The sequence below is a fragment of the Lonchura striata genome, chromosome 19 (assembly GCF_046129695.1).
Source record: "Lonchura striata isolate bLonStr1 chromosome 19, bLonStr1.mat, whole genome shotgun sequence".
NCBI classification, from domain to species: domain Eukaryota; kingdom Metazoa; phylum Chordata; class Aves; order Passeriformes; family Estrildidae; genus Lonchura; species Lonchura striata.
Window position 1 is genome coordinate 2260716 of NC_134621.1, and position 25780 is coordinate 2286495.

At 51.6% G+C, this 25780-nt stretch overlaps 1 protein-coding gene across 1 annotated transcript; it reads left to right on the forward strand.

The window, feature by feature from the left end:
* Nucleotides 1-549: 549 nt before the first annotated feature.
* LOC110474899 (heparan sulfate glucosamine 3-O-sulfotransferase 3A1) lies at nt 550-25780 on the forward strand. The gene is made up of 2 exons (XM_021538693.3): nt 550-1097; nt 25040-25780. The coding sequence occupies exons 1-2, from the start codon at nt 550-552 to the stop codon at nt 25656-25658; spliced, it is 1167 nt and encodes a 388-aa protein (XP_021394368.1). The 3' UTR covers nt 25659-25780.

A 25780-nucleotide genomic window follows, 5' to 3' on the forward strand; every position in this document is an offset into this window, starting at 1 on the left:
AGCATCCCCGCATCCTCCGGGACAACCTCCCGGACACCCCCGCATCCCATGGCACATCCCCCAGGGCATCCCCGCATCCTTTGGGACAGCCTCCCGGACACCCCCGCATCCCCCCGAGCATCCCCGCATCCTCCGGGACAACCTCCCGGACACCCCCGCTCCCCCTAAAGCGCTCGGCCGCGGTTTCCCAGCGGGGTCCGCCCGCTCCGGGGGCGGCCTTGCCCCCCGCCCCCGCCGCCCCATTGGCCCCGCGGCCGGCAGCGCTCCGCCCCGCGCCCGGCGATGCCTCGGCCGAAGTTTTCCGCGGCGGGCTCCGCACGTGGGAGCCCCGCGTCGAGCCCCGGTGCCGCAGCCGCGCCGAGCCCGCCGGAGCGGCAGCGGGGGCGGCCCCGCGCTCCCCCCGGGCCCGCGGGGGATGCCCCCCTGAAGCGCCGCCGGGGATGCGGCAGCGCGCAGCCCCCCGGCCCCGCGGAGCGCAGCGCGGACGGGCCGCGCCGGGGGGCGGCCGCGGAGCATGGCCAGGGCGCCCGGCCGCGCTCTCGGGCTAGCATGGCCGTGAGCGCGGCGGCCGCCCCCGCCGCCGAGCCGCTGCCCCGCAGCATCTTCAAGAAGTTCCTGGTGATGCTCTGCTCCCTCCTCATGTCCCTCTACGTCTTCTACTGCCTGGCCGACCGCTGCCAGACGCTGCCCGGACCCATCATCGCCGCCGGCGCCGCATCCGAGGAGGACGAGGGCGGCGGCGGAGAGTTGCTGGGCGGCTCGGCCGAGCTGCCCCCCTGGCAGGCGGCGGCGGCGCGGCGCAAGCGGCTCCTGCAGCGGCTGAAGCAGCGGCGGCGGCGGCAGGAGGCGGCGCCGGGCGCGGAGCTGCCGGCCGGGGGCGGCGGCGGCCGGGCGGGCACGGCGGGCACCGCCGGCACCCTGGCTCTGCTGCTGGGCGAGGGCAGCAAGCGGCTGCCGCAGGCCATCATCATCGGCGTCAAGAAGGGGGGGACGCGGGCGCTGCTGGAGTTCCTGCGGGTGCACCCCGACGTGCGCGCCGTCGGCGCCGAGCCTCACTTCTTCGACCGCAACTACGAGCGGGGACTCGCCTGGTACAGGTACGGGACGGCTGGCGGGACGCGGCCGGGGATGGGGATGGGGATGGGGATGGGGATGGGGATGGGGATGGGGATGGGGATGGGGCCGGGGATGGGGATGGGGATGGGGATGGGGATGCAGCGGTGGCCGAGCCGCCAGTGCCCTCCGCTGGCCGCCGCTCCCGGCAGCCCCGTCCTCGCTCCCCAAACCCGCCGATCCTCTCCTCCGCCAGCCCCGTGTTCGTTCCTCCGTTCATCCAGCACTCTTCCCCGCAGCCCCTCGTTCCACCCGTTCTTCCGTCCCTGCTCCCGAACCCTCCAGCCCGCTTCTCCCGCTGTCCCCGTTCCAGGTCCCCCTGTCCCCAGCGCTCCCGGGGTCCCCCCGGCGCTGCCCGCTCCAGCCCGGCTCTTGTGTTGCCGGACACGCACAAAGGGAGAAGCGGTGGGTTCCCCGCTGCCCTGAGGACTGCGCGGGAATGCTGAGGCACAGCTAAACCCTGGCATCAGAAGCACGGGCCCCCAATATCTTTAAAATCCCCCAACTCTTTGCAAAACCTGTGGCTGAGCGCAGATTCTCAGCCGATCCATCCCGCAGCCTCGCCAGCGGATCAGCGCAGCTCCCAGCCCAGCAGCCGCTAGAAGCCACTTTTCCTGTCGCCAGTGTGGACAAAAAAACCCTGTTTCCCACGTAAATACTTCAGCATCCCAGTAGTGACTAAAAACGCGACCAAAAATGTCACTTCCAGGAGCATGCCCCACATGCTCACCTTGCCTGCGGAATACCAGCAAAAGGCTGGTCGGGTGTTTCTTTCAATGAATGTTTTGTTGAACAAGCCAGTAAACGTTAAAGCCAAGAGGGTTCTCACTGAAGTCGTTCAGGTCTTTTTTTTGTTGTGTGTTTTAACGTTAGTAGAGGAGCGTCTTTCCGGCAGATTCCTATAGGAGGGCTTGGTTAGGGTGAGAGTGAAACTGCTGTCTCGAGAAGCCCGTCTTGTGTTCGTGGCTTTCTTGAATGAACAGGAGAACAGGAGAGGATTTTGGGTACCCCTGGAGTTTGTTTTACTTTCGCATAAAGCCCGGCTATTAGCAGAGAGAAGAGGATTTTGGCTCAGCTTGTGGTGACAGTAGTGAAATGTGGAGTAGGGTAGTACTGACAGTCCGAGTGTTTATGTAAAAGTCTTAACACGTGGAAAGGGTGAGTTTCCTTGTGTATCTGCCGCTGTCAGAAACACGCTGGGTTTCTGCAGGCTGCAAAGTGTGGGTTCTCTTGAGAAGAAAGATTTCCTTTCGTGTGGGCTGAAGCTGTCTACAAAATTATATTTTTAGTCTGCGCTTATCCAATTTCCACATGCTGACCCTGTAGCGGAAAGGAAACGTTAAAAATCAATCTGAAAAACCTCAAGAACTCTAATCAAAGTCTTGACTTTGAAAAATAAACACATGGCTGTGGGGTGGCATCTACTGAAATTTATGGTGGATATGCAGAAGAGCTCATTTATCAGAGATGCTCTGGGAGCTTTGAGGAGCAGATGGCAGTGGGACAGACCTGCTTCTGGAAGCAGGAGTGCAGACCTAGACAGAGGAGGAGCCACAGGCATTTAGGGCATAGTGCAGTGTCGGGGATATAATTTTCCAGAGGTTTGGTCTTGATCTTGCAGCTCTTACTCACTGGCCATGCTGTCCCGTGAGCTGTTTGTGTACTCATTAAGTTTTAGCAGTTGGCACATGAACTCTCCCATCAATTACTGCAGTTTGTTTGTTCTGGTATTTGATGTGCTGAGTTGAGTTTAATCTTTTTTTTTTCCCCTTTCCTTTTTTTTTTTTTTTTTTTTTATTAGCCCTGTGGAGGCTGAGGTACAGTGAATTCTTTGTACGGGATTATTCCTTTGAGACCTAATCTTGCTGGCTCTGCTTGTGTGAGTAATCTTTGCTAGCACGCCGTGGCAGAGCTGTGGTGCCAGCGTGCTGGTCACCGGTGACAAATGCCCATTTAAAAACCTACCTGTCTCTCTCTGCAGGCTTTGTTGTAATCTTTGAGGAGGGTTCATTGCTGGGGAAATGGCCAGATGTTTGCCAGAGGTCGGGATTCCTTATCTTTGGCATCAGAGGCTTAGGTTTCATGCACGCTGCTGTTTCCCAGCAGTCAGACTAAACAGGTTTAGGGTCATTACAAGGTATAAACACTTGGGTTTGTTTTCAGCCCCTGCAGGAAGCCTCCACAAGCAGCCAGTGCCCAGGGAACAAAACAAATTGGTGGCTGTTGCAGAGGTTGAAGAGGCAGCCAGCCTGTGTAGCTGATGCTGCTGTCACCGGAGCACGAAGGTGGGCTGCCACAGGCACAGGGTGGCTGTGGGGTTTTGGATGTGAGGAGAACCCTGATTTTCCCTGGAAATAAAAGAGCTGCTCCCCGAGCAGCTGCTGTGAGCAGGGGGAATGGCTGGGCTGTGGCTGCAGCCGTGGGGTGATGCTCCTGGAGCAGCCAGCCAGGTGTACCTGTGGGGCACGGGCTTGGTGACATGCAGGTCACCTGCTGGAGTGCATGGAAACATCATCCTGGGAATAAATGGAGTAACAGAGCAGACCCTGGTTCCCTGGAGAAGCCAGGGAGAACCATCTGTGGGATCGAGTTTGGTGAGTGTGACACCTCCGTGTGGGCCCGTGTGTGGGTTGGATATCAAGGGCAGCTGTGTGCCCAGAGGAGCTTTTTCTCTTTTGGGTTTGAGTCCCCTCATCCAGTGGGGATAAAAGGAGGGAGGGGGCAGCCCACAATGCTCGCATTGACTTCAGTGCTGAGATTGCTGCTCCAGCCCTGAACAAGGCTATTGAGCTAACAGGGTTCAATAGCAGGTGAGCATGGGCTTTAATAGAGTTCAACTGCCAACCCCCACCCGAGAATGGCTCTACAGCCTGGGGAAAACTCCCAAGAACAGGGGCTGAGCCAGTCATGTAAAAAAAAAAAGAAAAAAAAAGCCAGGATTAAAAGAAAATATCTGTGTTTGTGGGTGATACTGCGAATCTGGCTCTTTCCCTCTGATCTTTTGTTAGTCTCGCACTGATTGAGCTGCCTGTTGGAATGCCATTATACTGTCAGTCACCCTGGGAACATTTATTTCATATGTTTTAATCTCCCTGCCTCTCTAGCACCAATGCCACTTTCACTAGAGTGAAGCCAAGTTAATGTCATTAGAATACATCTGATGCAGGGGAAGATGAAAGATAATTCAAAGTTACTCCGTCAGGTTGGGAGTTTAAATATTGCTCCTCCTCGATGCTTCAGAGCTGGGGAGTTCTGACTCCTGATTAATGTCCTCTTGGGATTTTTTTCCAGGTTTTTTTTTTTTTTTTCTTTGCTTCTTTGTAATCTAGGCAAGCACTGATATTCTGAGTCAAAGGGAACAGAGAACATCTCAGATGCTGAAGAGGTCTGGGATGGAGGAAGAGGAGGATTGTTGGGAGGGGAGATGCTCACAGCAGCTGTGAGCAGCTGCATCCCACCTCGAGCTGTGTCCCATCCTCTGTGCCTCAAACCAGGGTGAAATCAGAGCCCTGGGGATGGAGGAGTCAGGCTGCTCCTGGGGCAGGGCTTTCAGGTCTCTGTAATCCAGCAGAGCATTCTGTGAGTGAATAAGTGTGGGAGTGTTGGTGTGGGGGGCAGGAGTGTGTGGAGATGTCACGGGGACATCAGGACAGTGAATTCAATTTATAGAAGGTGGAGCAGGACCAGGTGGCCTTCAGGAGGAAAGACCTTGTTGCAAACCCTCTGTGTGAGGGTTCTGCAAGAAGCACCAGCTCTTTGGCTGTGTTCAGGGTGTGCCCAGCACAGAGCATGGCTTGTGTTGTTGGACACTGAGCTCAAACCAGTTTGGGTTTTCCACTCCCTGCTGCACATAGGAAGGGCAGGTTTAGCAGTACCTTCCCCTTGTCCTGGGAACATCTCATCTCCCAAACACATTTGACTCACTAATAGCATCACAAGCACAGCCTGGAGCAGTTTCCCTGGAAATTGCAGCCTTGGACAGCCTCATGCTGAAGAGGATCAAGGTCCTTGTTTATTTATTAGCTGTGTAATCAAACACCTCCTGTACCGAGCTGGCAGGGCCAGGTACTGTATAAAAAGGAAACAAAAGGTGGTCATGGCCCCAGAGTGCAGCTAATTCACTGTAAACAGCAGATGGAGATGGGCTGGGCCTGGCACAGCAGTGCAGAGTGCCTGTGCTGGCTGGGCAGCAGGTCTCCTGGGCAAGGAGTCCTGCAGATGAGGATGAGGTGGGTCTGTGGGTGGCTGGAGGGACCTTTCTTTGCTGGGGAGAGGAGCTGGAAATGCTGGGGAAATCAGGGCTGGAGTTGAGTCTGTGTAAGACAGTTACTGGTTCTGGTGCTCATGTGTTTTGTCACTGCCTGGACTGGGATGTTCCAAGGATTTTCAGCAAAAATCTGAAGCAGTTTGGAAGTTGGCACTTGGCTGCTGGGGAGATGTGGTGGTGTGCCTCAGTTTGCCCATCACTGCCCTGTGCTGCAGGGATGGAACCAGCAGGGCTGTGCTGTGACACCTCTCTCCAGCACAGACACGAGGAGTTACATGGATTCTGATGGGTTAAATACCACCCAAAGCAGGTGATGCCCACCAGAGCTGCTGGCAGAGCAGCTGGAGCCTTGACCCAGCTTTGACTGGCTGTCCTCTTGCAGCTGGATGGGCTATCCAGGGATGGCACTGTACAGACACTCCTTATGAGATCTTCCTGCAGAGAATCACAGAATCACAGAATCAATCACAGAATCACAGAATCAATCACAGAATCACAGAATCGTGAGGGTGGAAGAGACCTCCAAGATCATCAAGTCCAACCCATGCCTTAACACCACATGCCATGTCCAGTCTTATTTTAAACACATCCAGAGATGGTGATTCCACCACCTCCCTGGGAAGAAAATGCCAGTACTTTATTATTCTTTCAGTGAAAATTCTTTCCTAATATCCACCCTGTACCTTCCCTGACATAGCTGAAGCTGTGTCCTCTTGTCCTGTCAGTTCTGTCCGACCCCACCTGTCTGAACCTCCCTTCAGGAGCTGTGGAGAGCAATGAGGGCACCTCTGAGCCTCCTCTTCTCCAGAATGAACAGCCCCAGCTCCTTCAAATGTTCCTCACAGGGTTTGTGTTCCCAGCCCCTCTCCAGACTCGCTGCCTCCTCTGGACATTCTCCAGCATCTCAATGTCCTTCCCAAACTGAGGGGCCAGACCTGGACACAGCACTCAAGAGAACTGGGGCTGGGCTCATTCCCATCTTAAATAGATCCCAAAGGGTTACTGTTTTTCGGTGTTTTTTTCCAAGCATTTTGTGTCTCTACATATCCCTTCTGTTTTCTGTTACTGGAGAAGTTCATATCTGGGGTTTGTGTCTGTTCCAGATGATGGAGTGAGCTCTTGAGTTGGCATATTAGGAGAAGAAATCAACCACATTCCTATCAGAAAGCATCAAAATAAATTCTTCAGATTTTACTGGGCTCTTTTTTTCCAGATGCTGTGGTATGCACTGGGGAGGTTCAGAAGTCTATAGCCCATCCTCCTCTTCTGTACTGCTTCACACCCAAATCCTGGAGAGAACAGCACCTTCCTCACAGGGCACAGCTCTGCCTCTGCCCAAGCTGTTTGCAAATAGAGCTCCCCTGGCCCTGTCTGCTGGTGCTGAGCAATTGGGAAAACATGGCCTTGGCTGTCCAAGAAGTTGTCAGTAAAATTCTCAGAGCCAGCTCTCGTGGAGAGCAGCACAAAGCTGCAGCTGGCTGGGGGGAGAGCTCGTTTATGGCAAAAATTGGGATAGACTTTAGAGAAGCAGCAGATTCACCTGCTTTAGCCACTCTGGTTGGGTTTTGTGAGTCCCCAGCTGTGCTCGTAGCCTGTCCTGCTGCTCAGCTCTGCTGCCTTTGGGGGGGCTCCTGGCAGTCACTCCATGGAGTCTGGGGTCCACACCATCACCACCAGGATGTCTTTACCACAGCCCAGCTTGGATTTCACCTTTTGAAGTTTATAATAGGAGCAGTGAGGTCTGGGGAGGGGGAAGGGAGCTGGTGCACTTCCAAAGAGTTCAGGGCAAACAACCAGTGATCAGAAAACCTGAGAACAGCCCCCCAGGAGCCCCTGTGTGAGGCAGCCATTGAAACTCCTGAGCTGCTAATGATGCTTTTTTCCCTGGAAGAAACACTCAGAGCTGGTAATTCATCCTGTAAGATTGAAAACTCTTTTGCATGGCCAGAGATCACAGCCAGTGTCTCTGGGGGCTCTGTCCAGGGGGGTTCCTGACCCCTGCCAGGGTCCCAGGGCAGCCAGAGGGAAGCCCTGGATTCCAGCACCCCACCACAGGGCTTGGGGTGCTCTGCTTTTGATTGCTGTGGGATGGTTGTTGTGAAAGACAGTTTGGGGTTTTCTGCATGCAAAAGCTGCGTGTCACAGCAAGGCATGAAGTGAATATTGTGCAATAATCCCGTCCTCCTGCACTGCTGAACTCTGCTGTGTGAATGTGAATATTTGCCCGTGAATGTTTGCCTGGTGTTCAGCATTCTTGTATGTGTGTGGCAAAGGTTGTCATAGCCTTCATCACCTCCAAAGGAGGATAAAAACACAAAAGGAAAATCAGATTGCCTGCAGCAAGCAGAGCACAGGCAGTGACATGCAGAGCTGTGCTTTGGGGTTGACAGCTGGCACAGCCACCCCCTGTGCAGGGCTGGGGAGCCCTGGCTGGTCCATGCTCACTGCAGAGCCTCTGGCAGGAGCTTTCATGGGCTGTCCCTCCTCCCCCTCTCATGTCTCCATCTGTACTATCAGCAACAGGTTGGAAAGAAGCAGAATTGGAGACTTTCTCAAACAGTGTGAGATTAAGCTGTGAAACTGGCTGCCACGGGAGGTTTTTAGCTGAAGGAGTCTAAAAAGCACCCTGGAAGTGCTTGGGAAGGAACAGTACATCAGGAGCTGCTAAATCCAGCTTTGCTTCTGGTCCAGGTCTCACCTGGGAGGGACCCAGGGCTCTGCTCCTGCTGCTGGCACAGGAATTATCTTGTGGATCACAGGGGGCTCACCCTCCCATAACTGCTGCTGGAGGGGAATTATGGTTGGTGTTGTTTGGTTCAAAATCCAGCTGCTGTGCAGGGAGGAGTTTTCCAGTTGGCATCACGTGGTTGGTAGCAAGGAAAGGAGCATTTCCACCACTTTGCATTGCCACCACTTTCTTTGCACCATGGTCTGGGTAATTTGGGTGGAAGTGACCATCAAACCCCTGCTCCCTGTCAGCTCCTGTGCTACCTGGAGGTCATCAGCCCAACTCCTCTGCCCCATGCAAGCCTGCCAGGGCTGAAGGGCTGCCAGAGGTTTCTGAGCAAGCACAAAAAACCCCAGAACAGTCCGTGGGTGGGTGCGAATGGCTGGTGATGCTCCTGCTGGAGGGGATGATAACAGATACAGATCTACCTGCACCCCAGCTGTGGAGCAAAGCAAGGACAGGGACAGTGGGGACATCCCCTGACCCTGCTCTGCAGAAGGACTTTGAGGCACCAGCCTTGGGTCACCCTGATGTTGCTGATTCAGCCACGGGCCCTTCCCTCTGCAGAGATTTCCAGGAATGCTGTCCTTAACATCTCCCACTAGGCAAATCATAGCCAGCATATGGTTAGGGAGAAATTGGATTTCCCCTGTAATCTAATCAATGTTAAATAACAGTAATTCTAACTCCGAGCTCAAAGTGTTCAAAGTGCTGTTGGTCTCTGGGGCTCACTGGAGTTATTTAATCTAATGAAATCCCATTACTGTCTCCTGAGGGTGCACCGTGGGGATGGCTTTCCTAGGAAGGAAGGCAATGGTTAAAGAATTGGGACAAACACCCAGGGACAAATATCCAGTAGGGGTAAGGGGCTGAGTGCAGTAAGTTGAGGGTTTCACCTGGCAGGAGCTCAGAGCATTTTGGCTGCATCATTGCAGTGGTGGCTGTCATTGCTCAGGACGTGGTGGTGGGGACTGTGTGCCCAGGTGCCTCCTGTCACCTCCCTGGGCAGGCTGTACCACCTGGTGCCAGCTTTTCCTGGCCCTGGCAGGAGCTGTGTTTCTTAGCCCATCTCAGTGCTCCACCCAGCATCACACTTGCTGTGCTTCCTGCCCTGGGGGGTTCTCAGTGCTGGCTCTCCCTGGGCTGCTCCTGCCTGCTGGACTTTGACAGAATCAGAGAATCACCAATGTTTTGGTTGGACTGGGCCTCACAGAGCAGCTCATTCCAAGCCCCCCTGCTGCAGGCAGGTCTCGGGGTCTGGGTGTCGGGGTGACCCCAGGAGTGTAAAATCCTCATTTCCAGCCCTGCAGCCAAAGGAGGAGTCTGAAGGCACAGTATCAGCTTCTCAAGGCTGGTTATTTTCCCTTATCCAGAAGATTCTTTCTCTGCCCTGCTGAGCTCTGTCCAGCAGGTTATCCATGGCTTCTGTCTGCCCTCAGGGGGTGTTTGCATTTTATACCAAAAACTGCCTGTGCTGTGTTTGCAATAACGTGCCAATATCTGTCATTTATGTTGGACAGTTTGTCTGTGCCTTAAACCAACAGAAAAGTGTCACCAGCACAGCAAGACATGGAGGGCAAGGAGAAGGAGAAGGAGGTCAGGACATGCCCAATACATCTTGTCCCATCAAACCCCATTCTAAAAACCCCAAAATTCCACTTTTTCACCCTGTGTTAACTCAACTATCTCACTACTCAAACCCTTGTGGCTTGTAATTCCTCACACAAAGTTGCCAGCTTTTTCCACGGGCTAAAATCAAAGCCACAGGTATTTGTGACTTTGTGCCAAGGTCTCTGAGCCCCTGGCAGGGTCTGAGCCAGCCAGGGCAGCCAGAGGGATGTGCTGGGCTCCCACAGGAAGGGACACCTCCCACCAGCCCAGGATGCTCCAAGCCCCATCCAACCTAACCTTGAACACATCCAGGGCTTTAAGATGTTTTCCCCCAAACCTGCTGTACTTTTCCCATTTGCACCAAGCAATTTTCCCTAATCTGCTTTGCAGAGGGAGAGAGGAGCTCTTGCAGGTCACATTTCCCACGCTGCCTTTGTGACAGTTTCTGAGCCTTCAATCAATTACATCACAACAGAGTCAAGCCGAGCCTATTGCACCAGTTGCTCTCCTACATGCTGAGCTTATTGTATTCAAATATCTTGGAATTCTCTCAGCAGAAGGCAGGGACTCTGCTGCTGTCAAATACCAGCTGGGCTGCATCCTGTGTACTGAGGGAGTGTTCCTTTCCCTGTAGCACGTGCACCAGTTTCCCATTATTACTTCTTTAATAACACTGATACTTCCTCTGCATTGCCCATTTGCTGCCAAAATTGGAACCATTGAGCAGTAAGTGAATTATCTTGTGAGCAGTGTGGGGTAGGAGCCCAGTGGGGTGCTGCCCCAAAGGAGAGGGATCAAACCTGCCTTTGGGGTGTAAATTCCTGTCTCACCCTGGACCAGCTGCCTGGGGACAGTTGGGATGACTGTCAGGGGTGTCCAGCATCCTCTAGAGGAAGGATTGCACCCATAGGTGCTGGGAGAGGGCATTTAAAGACACTGGCTCAGTGTCAGTGCATGGGATGGGAATGAGGGGTTGTGGCTCTGTGCTGCTGGATTATCTTGGGACATCCTTGGAGCTGCCCATCCCCAGGGAACAGCTTGTTTCCTTGAAAATGTCTTCATGCTGAAAAAAACCCTAAAACATTAAAAAGGAACATGTCTGGTAATTTAATCACATTAAGTGCTCCTAAAATCATGTCTGTGCTGCACAGCAGCAATGCCAGAGCTCTCTGGAGGGGCAGATGTGGCTGGGTGAGGTGCAGAGGGATGGCGCTGATGCCTCAGGTTTTGGCTTTTATATTTTTCACATTCTGTGCTGCTTTAGTGTGTGGGTCTGGGCTTCATATCAGGGAATGGTGAACTCTGCACAGAGCAGGGAGACAAAACAATTCCTGCTCCAGCTGGGCACCAAGGACAAATGATCCAAACCTCAGCCCAGGAGCACAAACAGCGTGGGCTGGAGAGAGAAAAACAAGCAGGGTGGGACTGCCTGGGCTGGAGCTGGAATGGGACAATGAACTCCAAGGTGCCAATGGAGCAGAACTGATCCCAGGGAGAGCCCCGGGAGCGCTCGTGCATTTTGGGACCATTTTGGGTCATTTAGGTGCAGCCATGGCTGGGCTCTGGTGCTGCCCGAGGTGGATCCATAGAGGAGATTGTTTAATAAATCCCTATTTATTCTTTAGCTCTGTCTGGCTCTGCTCTGGGTCAGCCTGTACAAGGCACCAGGGCACAGGAGGGATTTCGGGAGGAGGGAGGGTGTGCCCTGTGCTCTGGCAAGCACTGCAGGAGCAGCCCGTGCCCCTGGGGGGTGGCACCGTGTCCCCAGCAGTGGTCTGGGTGAGCTGGCAGGGTCCCTGGGGTGGCGTGGGAGCAGTGGCAGGGCTGGCTGTGCTGAGGAGGAGCCCGGGTCCCCGCGGGCAGCGATGCCTGTGCTCATTATGCACGTCCCTTTCACACTGCCTTCATTATTCCCCTGCTATCTAGTGTCATTAAGATATCAAGTTCATTTAGGTACATCCACATTGGCAGTTTAATTATGTCTGGGTACTACTCTGTATTTTATTCATGGACTATCTGGGGGCGGTTGTCAAACACAAGACCAGGAGATAAAGGTTTGGTGGCTGCAGAATGCTAATGTCCTGCTGGTTCCCTTTTGACAAATACACATGCCAGTTATTGCCAAACTGATTATTTCATTCATTAACACCACATACATCAGCTCCCTTCACCAGCTATTATTGTATACATTCATCTTTTCATAAACAATTACCTGACAAAGTTGAGAAAGGCAAGATTTGGGGAATTAATGCTGTGCTGGGAGGTTCCTGGTGTGGGTTAGTAACAAGGTGCTGGGGGTGTGTAGAACGCTCCGTTAGCGTGATGGCTTCATTAATCAAATTAGGGACAATAGCATGTCACATGTGTGCCATGCTTCCAACAGCCCATTTGTGCTGTGCTCCCTCTTTGCCACCCTGACCAGTTTGTGCTGATGAGCTGGGTGAAGTGAAACCCAGGGGACCCCGTGGGAAGGTTTGGAAAGCAGCCAGACCATGATCCGCATTTCTTATCATTATTATTATTTTTAATAGTATTATTAGCATTATTATGATGAGGAATATTTGCGTGAAGATGGGTTCTTTGTTTATTGTTTCTATCTTTTTTCCAGCTTCCTCATACTGCTTTTTCCCAAGTTGGAGCCCTGTGCAATAGGATTAGAAATGTTGGTAGAATTATTAGGATATCACAAGTGTGTAACCAGCTGGGGAGCAAAGCCTCCCACCATTTCTTCTTTCTACACATTTTGACTGTAAAAACTGGAGATGGAGAAAAAAAACTGCAGGGAGATGTGAGCAGAGCAACCAAAGTCATGAAATAAGTGATTCCTGCAGCTTTCCTAGAGATGGTGGTGAGACCCACCAGGAAGGACTTGCCCAGGAGGAGATAACTCATATCTCCAGCTCCCCAAGTCCAGCACAAACCCTTGTGGAAGGGTGTTGGAATCTGAACTATTGATGATTCTGAGATTGTAAAAGTCTCTGTTTTTCTGCCCCGCTGCCAAAGAAGCCATAATTAGTCTGTGCTGGTTTCCAGGTTGTTTATTCTGTTGATCTCTCACATGTTCTGCTGCCCTGCCCAGCTCTGTCCTGCAGGGCAGCGTGTGGGGCTCTGCCCTCAGTGGGATGTGACAAATATTAAATACCAGAAACTCCCTGGGCTGCATTTACAAGAACGTGCCAATATCTGTCACCTACGTTGGACAGTGTGTCCCCAGCCTGAACCAACAGAAAAATGCCAACACCACAGTGAGACATGGAGGGCATGAAGAAGGAGAAAAAGGACAAGACACACCCAATTTCCTTCATCTTGTCCCCTTTGGGCCCCTCATCTAGAATCCTAAAATTTTACTTTTGCACCCGTGCCACACTTAATTATTACTTCTATCAAACACTCAGAGCTGGTAATTCATGCTGTAAGATTGAAAACTCTTTTCCATGGCCAGAGATCACAGCCAGTGTCTCTGGGGGCTCTGTCCAGGGGGGTTCCTGAGCCCTGCCAGGGTCCCAGGGCAGCCAGGGCAGGCAGAGGGAAGCCCTGCATTCCCACAGAAGGGATCAGACCTGGATGATGCTCTCAGCTTCCCCTCGAACACACAGTCCTCATGCTTTCAGTGTGGTGTCTTGTTTAATTTCTTCAGATGCTTTGTGCCCTCAGCTGTTTCTGCAGGCAGACTCCTGGGTGTGGAGAAGGAGCAGCTGCAGGAGGCCACCAATACAGGCAGGATCAATTCAGCTTTTCACTCAGGCAGACACGCTCGAAAAGTAATGCTTCAGGGGTCACACTGCTGCACTGCTCCAGTGCACGATTTGCAAACTAAATAAAGGATCTGAGTGAGTTTTAAGTGCCTAACTCCCTTAGGCCCCTTTGGAGAAAACCCCACTGGAGTAACTAAGAAGCTTTCACCGTGTGTTTGCAGAAACATTAATCCTCCTCACAATGTCAGGTCTCTTTGATCACACATCAAAATCTTCATCTCCAGGGGTCCTGGCTGGGCTTTCCAAAGTGGCTTAAGAGCAGAAGACCTGAGCTCCCAAGGCTCAGAATCCTTTTGGAAATTCCTTGTGGCTTTCTGTGTTGGAATGGAGAGATCCCACCATGCCGGGGGTCCCCGTGGTTCCCTGCAGGGTGGGACCCACCGTGGGGTGCTGGGTGACTGTTCTGGTGGGCTCTGGGTTTTCCAATCCCTGGTGATCTCCAGAGTGTCAGCGTGGCCTTAGTCAGTTCTCCCTTACATGTATATAAGGAAGAATATGTAAGGAAACAGAATATGTTTCCTTACACATTCCCAGGAAGCATGATGGAAGAGGGTTTTGTCTCTGGATGCTGAGGAATTAATGGTGAAGGAGGGTTGGTCTTGCTAAGCAGGGCAGCCCTGGAACAGGAGAGGCTGGATCCATCTTCAGGAGCTGATCTGAAGCCTCCAGCCCACGTTCAGAGCTGGGTGAGGAAGAGCAGTGTTTATTGACCTGCATCCAAATGGTTCAAGTTGACTTATGAACTTGAGGTCAATAATTGTTTTTTTTTCATCCATCTGTATCCTGGAGAACACTTCATCTTTCTTTCTTTTTAGTTCTTTTTTCTTTTCACATTACTGAGCTGTATTCACTCTGAACAGCCTCAGTGTCACAGCACTGCCCAAGCCTGAGCCTGCTGCCCTGATTTTTAAGTGTTAAGTTTTCTTTTATAGTTCTTTTGAAAGTTTTAAAGTTCTTACAATACTTTTTTAGCCTTCTGATGATGTTTACATATTTCTACTAAAGTTCTCATGCACTGTTCATGTAAATAATGACTGGTTTGCATCCTCCTTTGTGAGAAGAGAGAATTAATAGAGTGTTAGTTTGACCAGTGTGGTTGGAGAAGTGACAATTTCATCCTCCAATCCACTGTCGCTTTTAGAATTCTATATATTGCAAAGTCAAAATTAAAATTAGCTGTTTTTCTCTTTTAAACTTACCAAGCTTCTGTGTATTCAGTTTGTGTCCAATAATGACAAGAGCCTCCACATCCCTCCCTGTGACACGAAGCAGAGCATGGCACAGACCCACAGCTCAGCCAGAGCTGGGCTGGCTGCTGTGCCCCCTACTCTTGAAATTTAGATCTGCTGCAAACTAAAACTTCCTGAAGCTTGTCAGAGCACTCTGATACTGGATCAGACAGCGATGCACTCCCTGGGGGAAGGGGGAATTGCTGAGCTCAGGGAAGAGCTCTTGCTCCATCATCTTGTGAGTAGTGCCTAAACTCCTTGCCTTGACTGTGGGGCTGGAGACACCAGTGTCCATCTCTGTGCAGCTTCCTCAGAAGCCAGAATTTGCAGATTAGGCCAGGAAGAATATTTTTCAGCTTTCTGGAGACTTTTGCCCCCTTTTCACTTGACTGCTTTGCTCTGGGAATGAAAATACAGAGCCCTTTCCCAGCCATTAAAGTTTCATCTAGCAAAAGGACAAAGAATTGGCACAGGAAGGATGAAGAGCTGCAAGAGTAAACTTGTGTGACTCTATGTATTTTAGATCATAGCCTGAGGTCAGGCTCCCTTTTTTGTAATACAAATAAAGGTTTTTTTGGCCATGCAGCAGCAGGAGATGTGTAGTGGTACATAAAAAAGTCACTTCTCAGCATAATTTAAGGAACAATCTCTGTTCTGCACAGTGAGGGCCTTTGAGGTGTCTGGGTGTTTCCTAAAACCCTCTGCAGGCACAGAGACACACACAGATGTACACACAGCATCTCCAGCAGTCCAGACCATGCCACAGGGATTTCCCAAACTTTGCCATAATCTCTGCTGAACTGTTAAGGACTCCACAACAATATTCTGGCTGGCAAATCCTTGTACCTGTGCAGAGGGAGGAGAAAATCCATCTCCTTGCTCCCAGAGCCCCAGCAGCCAGTTCATACCCTGCAGAGACACAGGTGTGTCCAGCACTCCCCAGGTGTGGCTGTATAACCCACTGGGTCCCAGCCTGCTGCATCCCCTGCCTATTTCCAATATTATTTCTCTACCTCCAGTTTCTACTGCCTTAATTTAGCGAGTTTGGTCCCTGCACTCACCAGGTCCTGATTTACAGTCTCTGAGATTTGGTGGCATTTCTTCAGAGGGAAGGAGAATGAAGGAACATTGGGGGTTTTTTTCCACAAATCACCTCCATTTAGTGGTTTTTCTGTGTCCTTCCAACATTCAGACAACATTTTATTCCCCTTTAGGTTGCCTGCAGCTTCTCAACCACCACCCCTCTCTCCAGCTCCAGGTCCCACCCTGCTCCCCTCCCATCCTGCTGCTTTTCCTCGGGAGGAGCACATGCACTGAGTGTGCATGGCCTGCACTTGTACTGAGGAGCAGTGAGGCAGGCATGGAGAAAAGCAAATTGCATTATGTATTGCAGGCAATAATGCAGCTCCCAGGGGACACAGATAATGTAGTCAGAGACAAAGGAACAATAGTTTTTGCTGGCCTGAGCACTCACTTGATTGTGGCCTTTCTGGAATTATTCCTGACTTCTTCTGGGTGATTGTGTCACTCTATTGACTTTTCGCTTCTGTCTGCTTGAATCGAGCCCCAGAGCTGATGAGGGATCAGGATGTGGGCAGAGGCACCCCCAGCACCAGGGTTGGGGGTTATTTTCAAGCTGGCTGTGATTTTTGGGGGTTTGTTTGTCTGGGGCACTTTTTCTGGAGAACTGGTGGTTTGGGTTCCCATTTTCTGGTGGGGGCAGATGTGCCATTGGTAGTGGGAGGGAAGCAGTGGAGATTCCCTGAGTTTTGGGTGCAGAAAGAGGCATGAGGATGGAACTGCTGGCATCAGCCAGGCTGTGTGTGTGTCCCCAGGCCACATCTGGGCTTGGGGTTCTTGCAGGACACAGTGGGGCTGGTGATCCATGAGTCTGCAGGACACTGAACTGTGCCAGTGATGGGGATGGATTTCCTCAGCAGCCTAGGTGGTGAGAAACTGTCCAAATCAAAGCTCCAGCAGCTTTTGGAAAAATCCCATCAGGGATGTTTGCCTGGGGGCTCCCCAGAAATCACCCTGCAGAGACAGCCAAGGCTCTAAGATGTGCTTTGGACTCCTCTTCTCTTCTCTTCTCTTCTCTTCTCTTCTCTTCTCTTCTCTTCTCTTCTCTTCTCTTCTCTTCTCTTCTCTTCTCTTCTCTTCTCTTCTCTTCTCTTCTCTTCTCTTCTCTTCTCTTCTCTTCTCTTCTCTTCTCTTCTCTTCTCTTCTCTTCTCTTCTCTTCTCTTCTCTTCTCTTCTCTTCTCTTCTCTTCTCTTCTCTTCTCTTCTCTTCTCTTCTCTTCTCTTCTCTTCTCTTCTCTTCTCTTCTCTTCTCTTCTCTTCTCTTCTCTTCTCTTCTCTTCTCTTCTCTTCTCTTCTCTTCTTTATCCCTTCTGCTTTTTCTGTCTTGTCTTTCCACCTTTCTGAGACGTAAGCAAATTCCAGGAAGGCATCAGTTGTCTTTAACACCCAGAGGAAAAATCGAAGGGAAGGGTTCAATTACCCACATGAAAAATGACTCTCCTAACAGAGGTCTATCCATTTGCTAGTTGTGCTTGTTTTAAAACTGAATTATAGAGACTGCACATTTTTCCAGAGACAAATGCATTAATTTTTCTCCAAACAGACAAGAGAGAAGCAGAGGGAAAATAAGATAATAAGAGTTTCCACAGTGATTTATATGCCTTTGTGAGAAATAATGGGGGCAGACAGCAGTGTGCTCCAGCAGCTGGGAGGAAGGGGCAGGGGGGTGGCAGGGACGACTGCACGGAAAACTGCCAGAAGTCCAAGTCTGATTGTTGCTTTTAGATGATATAAGATCACTTTATGTCTCTGACTGGCTTGAAAAATCTCTCTTTCTCTCTCTCTCTATATATATATATATACACATATAAAATATAGACCATATGATGCACTTAAAGCCAGCACAGACTGTGGTGTTTATACAGGAAAGGATTGTGTTTCTGGCCAACCTCTCCCCAGCCTCCTCCTCCTGACAAAGGATAAACTGGGACCTTTCGAAAACAAAGTGGTGGCTGCAATTTTTAACAGATTTGCTCTTGTATATATTTATACAGGGCAGGCGAGCCCTTCCCCAGGGCTGTCTGCTCCTGCCTGTGGGCAGGCACCAGGGGGGTTGAGTTTATTTTTTTTTTTATCTGTTCGCTTTGGTTTGATTTATATGGTAAAAGAGATATTTTTATTATAGTGCATAGTAAATTGGGTTTCTTTATTGCTCATGAGAGCTGTTTCCCAAAATTGGACTATTTATATAGTACACTGATTGCAATGTATTTCTGATCTTGGTGTCTAACTGTAGGGAATAAAAAAAAATTACAGAAAATCAGTTTTTTTTAAGAAAACCTGCAACCTCTTGAGATGATGATGTGGCACTCAGCAGCTCCCAGGAAATCATCTTGGTTTGGTGACTAAAGACTCTTGGTGGGAACTGGAGGCTCTGGGAGGTTTTAAAGCAGTTTTGTGGTTTGTCCATTGGTGTAATCCACAGGAAACACATCCGTGAGGCCAAAGGCCACCAGGGCTGTGGTACCTCCAGTGATGTTTCTCTGCAATTATAGGAATGATTCAATGCATTAATTCCCACTTGGTTTCCCAGCAGAAAATCCTGCAGCCTTCAGATGGATGTGAGAGTGAAGGGAGGCTGGAAGTGATGCTCTCAAGCAAAACTTAAATCTGTTCCAGGGCAGATGGTTAATTGTGTAGTTCAATTTATTTGCCTAATGCAAATCACGTCCCATTTGCCCGTGGCGCCAGGAGAACCAGATTCCTGTTTGTTTTGCTAAAAGCTGATGTTTCAGGGGATATTCTGCAGCTCCCACGTGAACCTCCCCCTCTGGCCCCAGAGGAGGATGAGTTGCACACAGGACAAGCTGTGCTTCCCATGGCAAGGAGCTGCCAGCACCACCTTGGTTTGCAGGATTCAGCCTCTCCTGCTCGTGGCTCCAGAGCTGAGGAGGTGCTTCAGCATCCTCTTTTCTTTTCCCATTCCCAAAGCAGGCACCAGGAAATGTCTGTGGGGCTGGATTCCTGCCTTGGGCCACCAGGCTGCTTCTCAGGGAACTTCCCAACTTCCCAAAAGGGCCTAATTGAAGCCTGTAGAGATTTTTTTTTTTTTTTCCCACAGATTCATGGCTTTTCAAAGGAGAAATTTGCATATTAATAAGAAGCTGTTCAGACTGATTGGCTTAATGTGTTTGGTGTAAGTATAATTAAATGTCAGGGGAAATATATCATGAAGTAATGAAGCTGAAGTTAATTTATCAAAAAAAAACCCTAAACCTAAAGAGGGAGACACTTCCAATAACAAACAGTTCTTTAACCTTCCTCCTTAAGATGATTTGCTTAGTCAGGGCTGAAATGTGTCATCTTGGAGATCTTGAGTGAGAGAGACGTGAGGTGGTTGCTGGTTTGGGGATGGAGGTTTTTCCATGCTCTCCCAATTGCTGAGCCTCCTGTCCTGGCTGAGCCAGAGGGTTCCCCCAGGTCCAGGTGCAGTCCTGGTCCCTCCAAACCCAGCAGCAGCTCCAGTGAGGATGTCTGGGAGGATGTGCCCATGTAGGACTTCAGAATGAGATTGAGATTTATTGATATCAGGTGCTGGGCCATCTGTACCCATTTTTTTTCTCACCCCTCAGTCTTTACTCTTTGAACTTTTCAGAACACGTGCCATCTCCTGCTCTGTTCACATCCTAGCTGGTCACAAACCCCAGCCCACACAGGCACATCTCTAAAACAAATAAAAATTGCAATGCAGGTGCCAAAACTGGATGGTTTAAGATTATAATTGAGGAAGGTGAGGTCCAGGCTGAAGGCTGTCAAGGCTGTGGCTCCTGGCATCCTTCTGATGGAAAGAGCCTGGGAGCTCCCTCTCCATGGTGCAGACATGCAGTGGACAAACAGGCAAGGACTTCCCAGCAAAACTCTGCTTTAGGGGAGTGCTGGGTTCGTGGAATTCCTGTCCAGCCACGTCCTCTGCTGTCCTCTTCCAGCAGTGGCTGACCCTCCTGCGTGCTGGGATGCCAAAAGGGAGCTCTTGATTTGCACTTGTAAAAGGATCGTGTCCATTGTCTCAGCTGGAAAATCCTCCTTTGGCAGGACATGGCAGAGAGGGGAGTCAGCAGGTTGTAATAAAGGATCCCTTTGCATTTGGGAATGGGATTGGAAATGTGGTGAAATCACTGTGAGCCTGATTTTCTCCCTTGTAAGAATCAGCTGGTGCTGCAAGAATTTGGCAAAGCTCCTTACGTGTGGAGCTCTGGCCACTGCTGGGGTTAAGCTGCCCCTGGGGGAGGTAACGTGGTGCTGGAGAGACCAGAGGTGATGAGTGCTGGGTCCAGGTCTGATGGGGCAGGAGGAGTTTGTCCTTCCCAGTGCAGGAGTTACCCCTTCACTGGAGCTGCTGGGAGTACTGGGAGTACTGGGAGAGGGGCTCTAAGGCTGGGTTAAAGAGCTTAAAGAGGGGAAGCACTGCAGCCATGGCTGATGAACTCAGCCCCAGCCACAACCCTGGCAGAGAAAGATCCTTCAGAAGATGCCTGCTGGTGCCTCCATTCCCATACAAAGGATGGACACACGTTGAAGGGGCTGTGACCAACAGCCCTGGGGCTCTTCATCTCTTCCTAGTAGCAGAGGGCTGGGATTTACCAGCAATTAGCCACTGGAAAGAAAACAAACCCAAAACACTCCTTTTGCAAACGCAGCTGGACAGCCCAGAGGAGCTGGTAGTGCCACCTGTGATTGCCTCAGCTCCGATGAGCTCCTTGTTCCAGCAGAGAAAATCAATGGCTTGCAGGGCTAAGGACGCCAGGGAGTTTCTGCTTGTCGATAGCACTTAGGCACTGCTGGGCTCCAGATGTGCTTGCCAGCAGGGTGGGTTTTTTGGGAACCTCTCGGCCCAGTTTCCTCTCCCAGCCTGTTCAGGGGGTGCTGGCACAGCGGGATCACTGCTCAGCACGAGGTGGCCCCGGGCACCTGGGTGAGCTCGGCGCTGCCCACTCCTGCCGCCCTCAGAGCAGCCGCTCGGCCCGTCAGTAATTCAGCAGAGCAATTAGACAGAGGCTTTGCGTGCTGTAATTAGCTGTGACCCACACACTCTCCATGCCCAGGAGAGGAGGAGGACATGAGCTGGGCACGGGGCTGGCGAGCAGAGCCCCATCTTTGTGTGCAGATTCTGCCCCTCAGTGCACAGCGCCGTGGCTCTGCAGGCAGGGCAGGGACACCAGGGACAGGGACACCAGGGACAGGGACACCAGGGACAGGGACATGAGGGACAGGGACACCAGGGACACCAGGGCAGGGACACCAGGGACAGGGACATGAGGGACAGGGACATGAGGGACAGGGACACCAGGGCAAGGACACGAGGGACAGGGACACCAGGGACAGGGACACCAGGGACAGGGACATGAGGGACAGGGACACCAGGGACAAGGACACCAGGGCACCCTCCAAAACCACCAGAATTTCCCTGAGCATTGTCTTTATGCAGACAGAATGCCTCTACAGCAGGATGGGTAAGGACAGCAGAGACCCAGAGCTCCTTGTCCTCTCCTAGGACTGTTCCTGGATCTTGTTTTACTCCAAGCTCAGCTTAATCCACCCTCATTAAAATCAGTGGCAAGGGTGTCCTTTTGCTGTTAATGCCAGTTGGGTTTGATTTTACATCCAACACAATGAGTGATTCTTTTTTCCTTACAGACCTCTCTGATCTTTTGCCCCTCTCCTTTCAGCTTCCTCAGTCTCACAGCTTTTCTTGGACGTTTTTTTTTCTTTTAAATCTTTCTCAGTTTCCTGAAATGCATCTTTCCGTGTATCGATTTCACCTGAGATCTGAGGGAAGGCAGAGCAGGAGGCTCAGCTGACTCCCATGCACACTCACAGCTCATCAAAGCAAATACAGAGCCTCGTGAGAGCTGCTGGGGCAGCACAGCCCCTGGGCTCAGCAGCTGGCCTCATGGGAGGGAGGAATTAATCTCTTTAGGCAGCATTTTGGAATTTATGTATCCATACACACTCCTGGTTACATCAAGTTATCACTCTTGCTAGAGCATCTTTCTTTTCAATCATCTCCTGAACATGCTGTAATGGCACTTCTGGGAGTGTGGGCTGGAGGTGGGGGAAGGGGAGTGCTCCTGAGAGCGAGTTTTGGGTTTTTTATAAATTCCTCTTGCAGAGTCACTGCTTAAAATGACTTGGAAGGAAAAGAGAGATGGTGGGGGAAGAAGAAGACGAGGTGCTGGTGGCCCAGGGAGCAGCACACACCCCTCTGGGGCTGTGAGGTGGACCGAGCCACGATGCTGGCTGTGCCTCAGTTTCTCTGCCCTGCTTGTTTGATAGCTCCATGATGGAGAAGGCTCTGTGTTTCCCCCGGGGCTGCCAGCCCTGCCACATGCCTGTCACCACCGTGTCTGGCTCCTTCCTGGAGGCAGAATTCTGGCACTGTTTCTGTGGAGAAGTCAGAGATGAAATAAGCCCCCTCAGACAGTTCATTTTCCCTCTCTGCCCTGCTACCCCACCCTATCTAGAGGGTCTCATCCTTCCTAGGACTGTGTTGCATTTCTGGGAGCAGATTTCTTCCTTACCTTTTTCCACAGGACCCAAGGCTGATTGCAGAGCTGTGGGGCTCTTTCAGAAAGGGCAGCAATTTTTTTTTTATTTATTATTTATTGCATTTCCCTGCAGTGACCCCTTCAGTGGCACCTCCTTAAAAACAGCACTTGCCACCATGCCAGACTTCCTTTCCCACCACTGCTGGGGTGCTCCAGATCCCAGCCAGACCCTGGACATTTCTGGGGAGGAAAATCGAGCTGCAGCAAAGCTGCTGAGCAGGGAAAAGCTGACAGAGGGCAGATTTCCCCTTTGCAGCTTGCTTTAAGGTGTTTGTTCTCAAATCCATTGGCAGCTCATCCCAAGCCATGAACGCAGGGAGGGCCCTTGGGTGCTCTAACACCACATTGTTGTCAGTGGTGACTCCCTTTGCCTTCACATCTTCAGGATGCATGAGAGATCTTTCATCCTCCTCAGATTGCTTATTCCTCAGTCCCAAAGTCTTGGAGTTTCCCCCAGACAGAAACCCTCAGCAAAGGTTTGATTCTCTGGAGATGTCTTTGCTCAGCCCCTGCGTAACGTGGTTGCAGAGGGAATTCCTTTAGGAAGGGCCATTCCTTGCTCTCTCATTTGAAACATAACAGCCTGGGGTTTGGTTATTATTGCTGTTTTTAGCTGCTGTTGGTTTTTCTTTGTTGCTTTTTTTGATAGATGGCTTCAATTTTGCTGGCATATTGCACGGGTTTGCAAGCCAGATGCTGCTGCAGGATGGTTGCAGGGAGGAGGGCAGGGAGCTCATCTCACACATGGGGTCAAAGCCAAGGGCTCAGGGTGTGGGGGGCTGCAGCTGCCATCAGAGCTGCTGGGGGCATGGGGGTGAACCCCAGTGGGGCTGCAGGCACCCCCCATCCATCCCCCATTCCCCTGGGAAGGACGGGACCATGGGAGGATCAGCTGTGGAGAGGGAGAGTGCTGAGGGATGGATTGGTGTGCCACCAAGGATGGGGGTGGGAGTCTGGAGTTTTGTAGAAGCCTTGTGAAGGCCTAGAGCAGAGGCTGGACACAGCTAAAGAATAAAGCAGGGATTTATTCAAAGGATCTCCTCCATGGATCCACCTTGGGCAGCACCAGGGCTGCAGCCAAGATGAACCAAAATGGTCCCAAAATGCACGAGCGCTCCCGGGGGCTCTCCCTGGGATCAGTTCTGCTCCATGGGCACCTTGGAGCTCATTGTCCCATTCCAGCTCCAGCCCAGGCAGTCCCACCCTGCTTGTTTTTCTCTCTCCAGCCCACGCTGTTTGTGCTCCTGGGCTGAAATTTGGATCATTTGTCCTTGGTGCCCAGCTGGAGCAGGAATTGTTTTGTCTCCCTGCTCTGTGCAGAGAGCTCAGCATCCCCTGATATAAAGCCCAGACCCACACACTAAAGCAGCACAGAATGTGAAAAATATAAAAGCCAAAACCTGAGACATCCTACTGTGTTGTAGGAGTGATGTGTGGGGGGGATGCAAGTGGGATGAGCAGGAGAGGGAGAAGAACTGGGAGTCACCTGCTCCAAAGGCTCCTCCACCTTCCTGCTGTGCCTTGTTTAACATGAAGGAGCTCAGGGTGTCCAGCCACCAAATCCTGTGGCTCTTTAGCAAATCACACCCAATCCTGGCCCAGGAGAAACTCTCGGGACCACGGAGCAGGATGGACCCTGGCCTGAGCCCCAAGCCCCTTCCCACTTCACTCTAGGAGAGCTTCCCAAAGCAGCTGCCGTGGGATGTCTTTGGGTGAAAGAAGGAAATTGCTGAGGTCAGGAGGCTGAAGTTGCACATTTTTATGTGTCACCAACTTGCTGCCTCCTTGGAAATCCTAAAAAATAAAGTCTTGCATCCTGGACCTTGAAAATTCCCCTGTCCAACAGGAAGGGAGTGTTGTTACTCCAGGAATTCACTGTTATTCCAGGGAATGTAAGCCTCTGTGCAGGAAACCCCAGTGTGGGCAGGGAGGAATTTAAAGGGGTAGGGCATTAGGATGGTTGAGATGCTGCTGTGTTCCTGCCACTGCAAGAAGGGAGGTGGGATCCCATCCAGAGGGCAGGGCTTGAACAGGCAAAATGAATCTGGGCTTGGAGCACAAGCCCTGTGAGGAATGACTGAGGGAGCTGGGGGTGCTCAGCCTGGAGAAACGGAGACTCAGGGGTGACCTCATCACTCTCTACAGCTCCTGAAAGGTGGCTGAGCTCAGGTGGGGTTGGGCTCTTTCTCCAGGAACTGACAGAACCAGAGCACACAGCCTCAAGCTGCACCAAGGGAAATACAGGTTGGATATTAGGAAGTGTTACAGAAAACTGATAAAGTTCTGGAATGGCTGCCCAGGGAGGTGGTGGAGTCACCATCCCTGGGTGTGTTTAAACCAGCCTGGATGTGGCACTGGGTGCCAGGGTTGAGTTGAGGTGTTGGGGCTGGGTTGGACTTGATCTTGCAGGTCTCTTCCAACCCAGTGATTCTGTGAATTCTGTGTGAATTATTCTGTGAATTCAGGTCTAATTCCAGGTAGATGGGCAGCGAGAGGAAGTGGGAAATCAAGGGCAAGCTCAGGTGTTTGCAGAATCAGAGCATTGTGGCCTCCTGACTGTAAATGCAAGGAGGGAAGGGCTGGGCCAGGGGCAGGGGGCTCAGGACCATCCTGCCCTCGATCCCCAGGACACCCCCAGAGCTCTGCCCACCTCCAGCTCCCCTGCCCAGGGCACTTTGGCACTGACCTGTCCCTCGTTCCCCCTCTGGCAGGGACCTGATGCCCAGGACGCTGGAGGGGCAGATCACCATGGAGAAGACGCCCAGCTACTTCGTCACCAAGGAGGCCCCGGCCCGCATCTCCTCCATGTGCAAGGGCACCAAGCTGATCGTGGTGGTGCGGGACCCCGTCACCAGAGCCATCTCGGACTACACCCAGACGCTCTCCAAGAAGCCTGACATCCCCACCTTTGAGAGCCTGACCTTCAAAAACAGGACTACGGGCCTGATTGACACCTCGTGGAGTGCCATCCAGATTGGCATCTACGCCAAGCACCTGGAGAACTGGCTGCTCCACTTCCCCCTGGGGCAGATCCTCTTCGTCAGCGGGGAGAGGCTGATCAGCGACCCTGCGGGGGAGCTGGGCAGGGTCCAGGACTTTCTGGGCCTCAAGAGGATCATCACGGACAAACACTTCTACTTCAACAAAACCAAGGGCTTCCCGTGCCTGAAGAAGGCGGAGGGCAGCAGCAAACCCCACTGCCTGGGGAAGACGAAAGGCAGGACCCACCCTGACATCGACCAGGAGGTGGTGCAGAGGCTGAGGGACTTCTACCGACCCTTCAACATGAAGTTCTACCAGATGACAGGGCAGGACTTCGGCTGGGACTGAGGCTGAAAGAAATAATTTAAGAAAAGGAAAATATAATATAATATATATATTTTTTTTACGTATCAGTAGAGAAGCGGGGGGGAAATACGGAAAAAAAAAATAATAGCTGTGCTGAAACATGA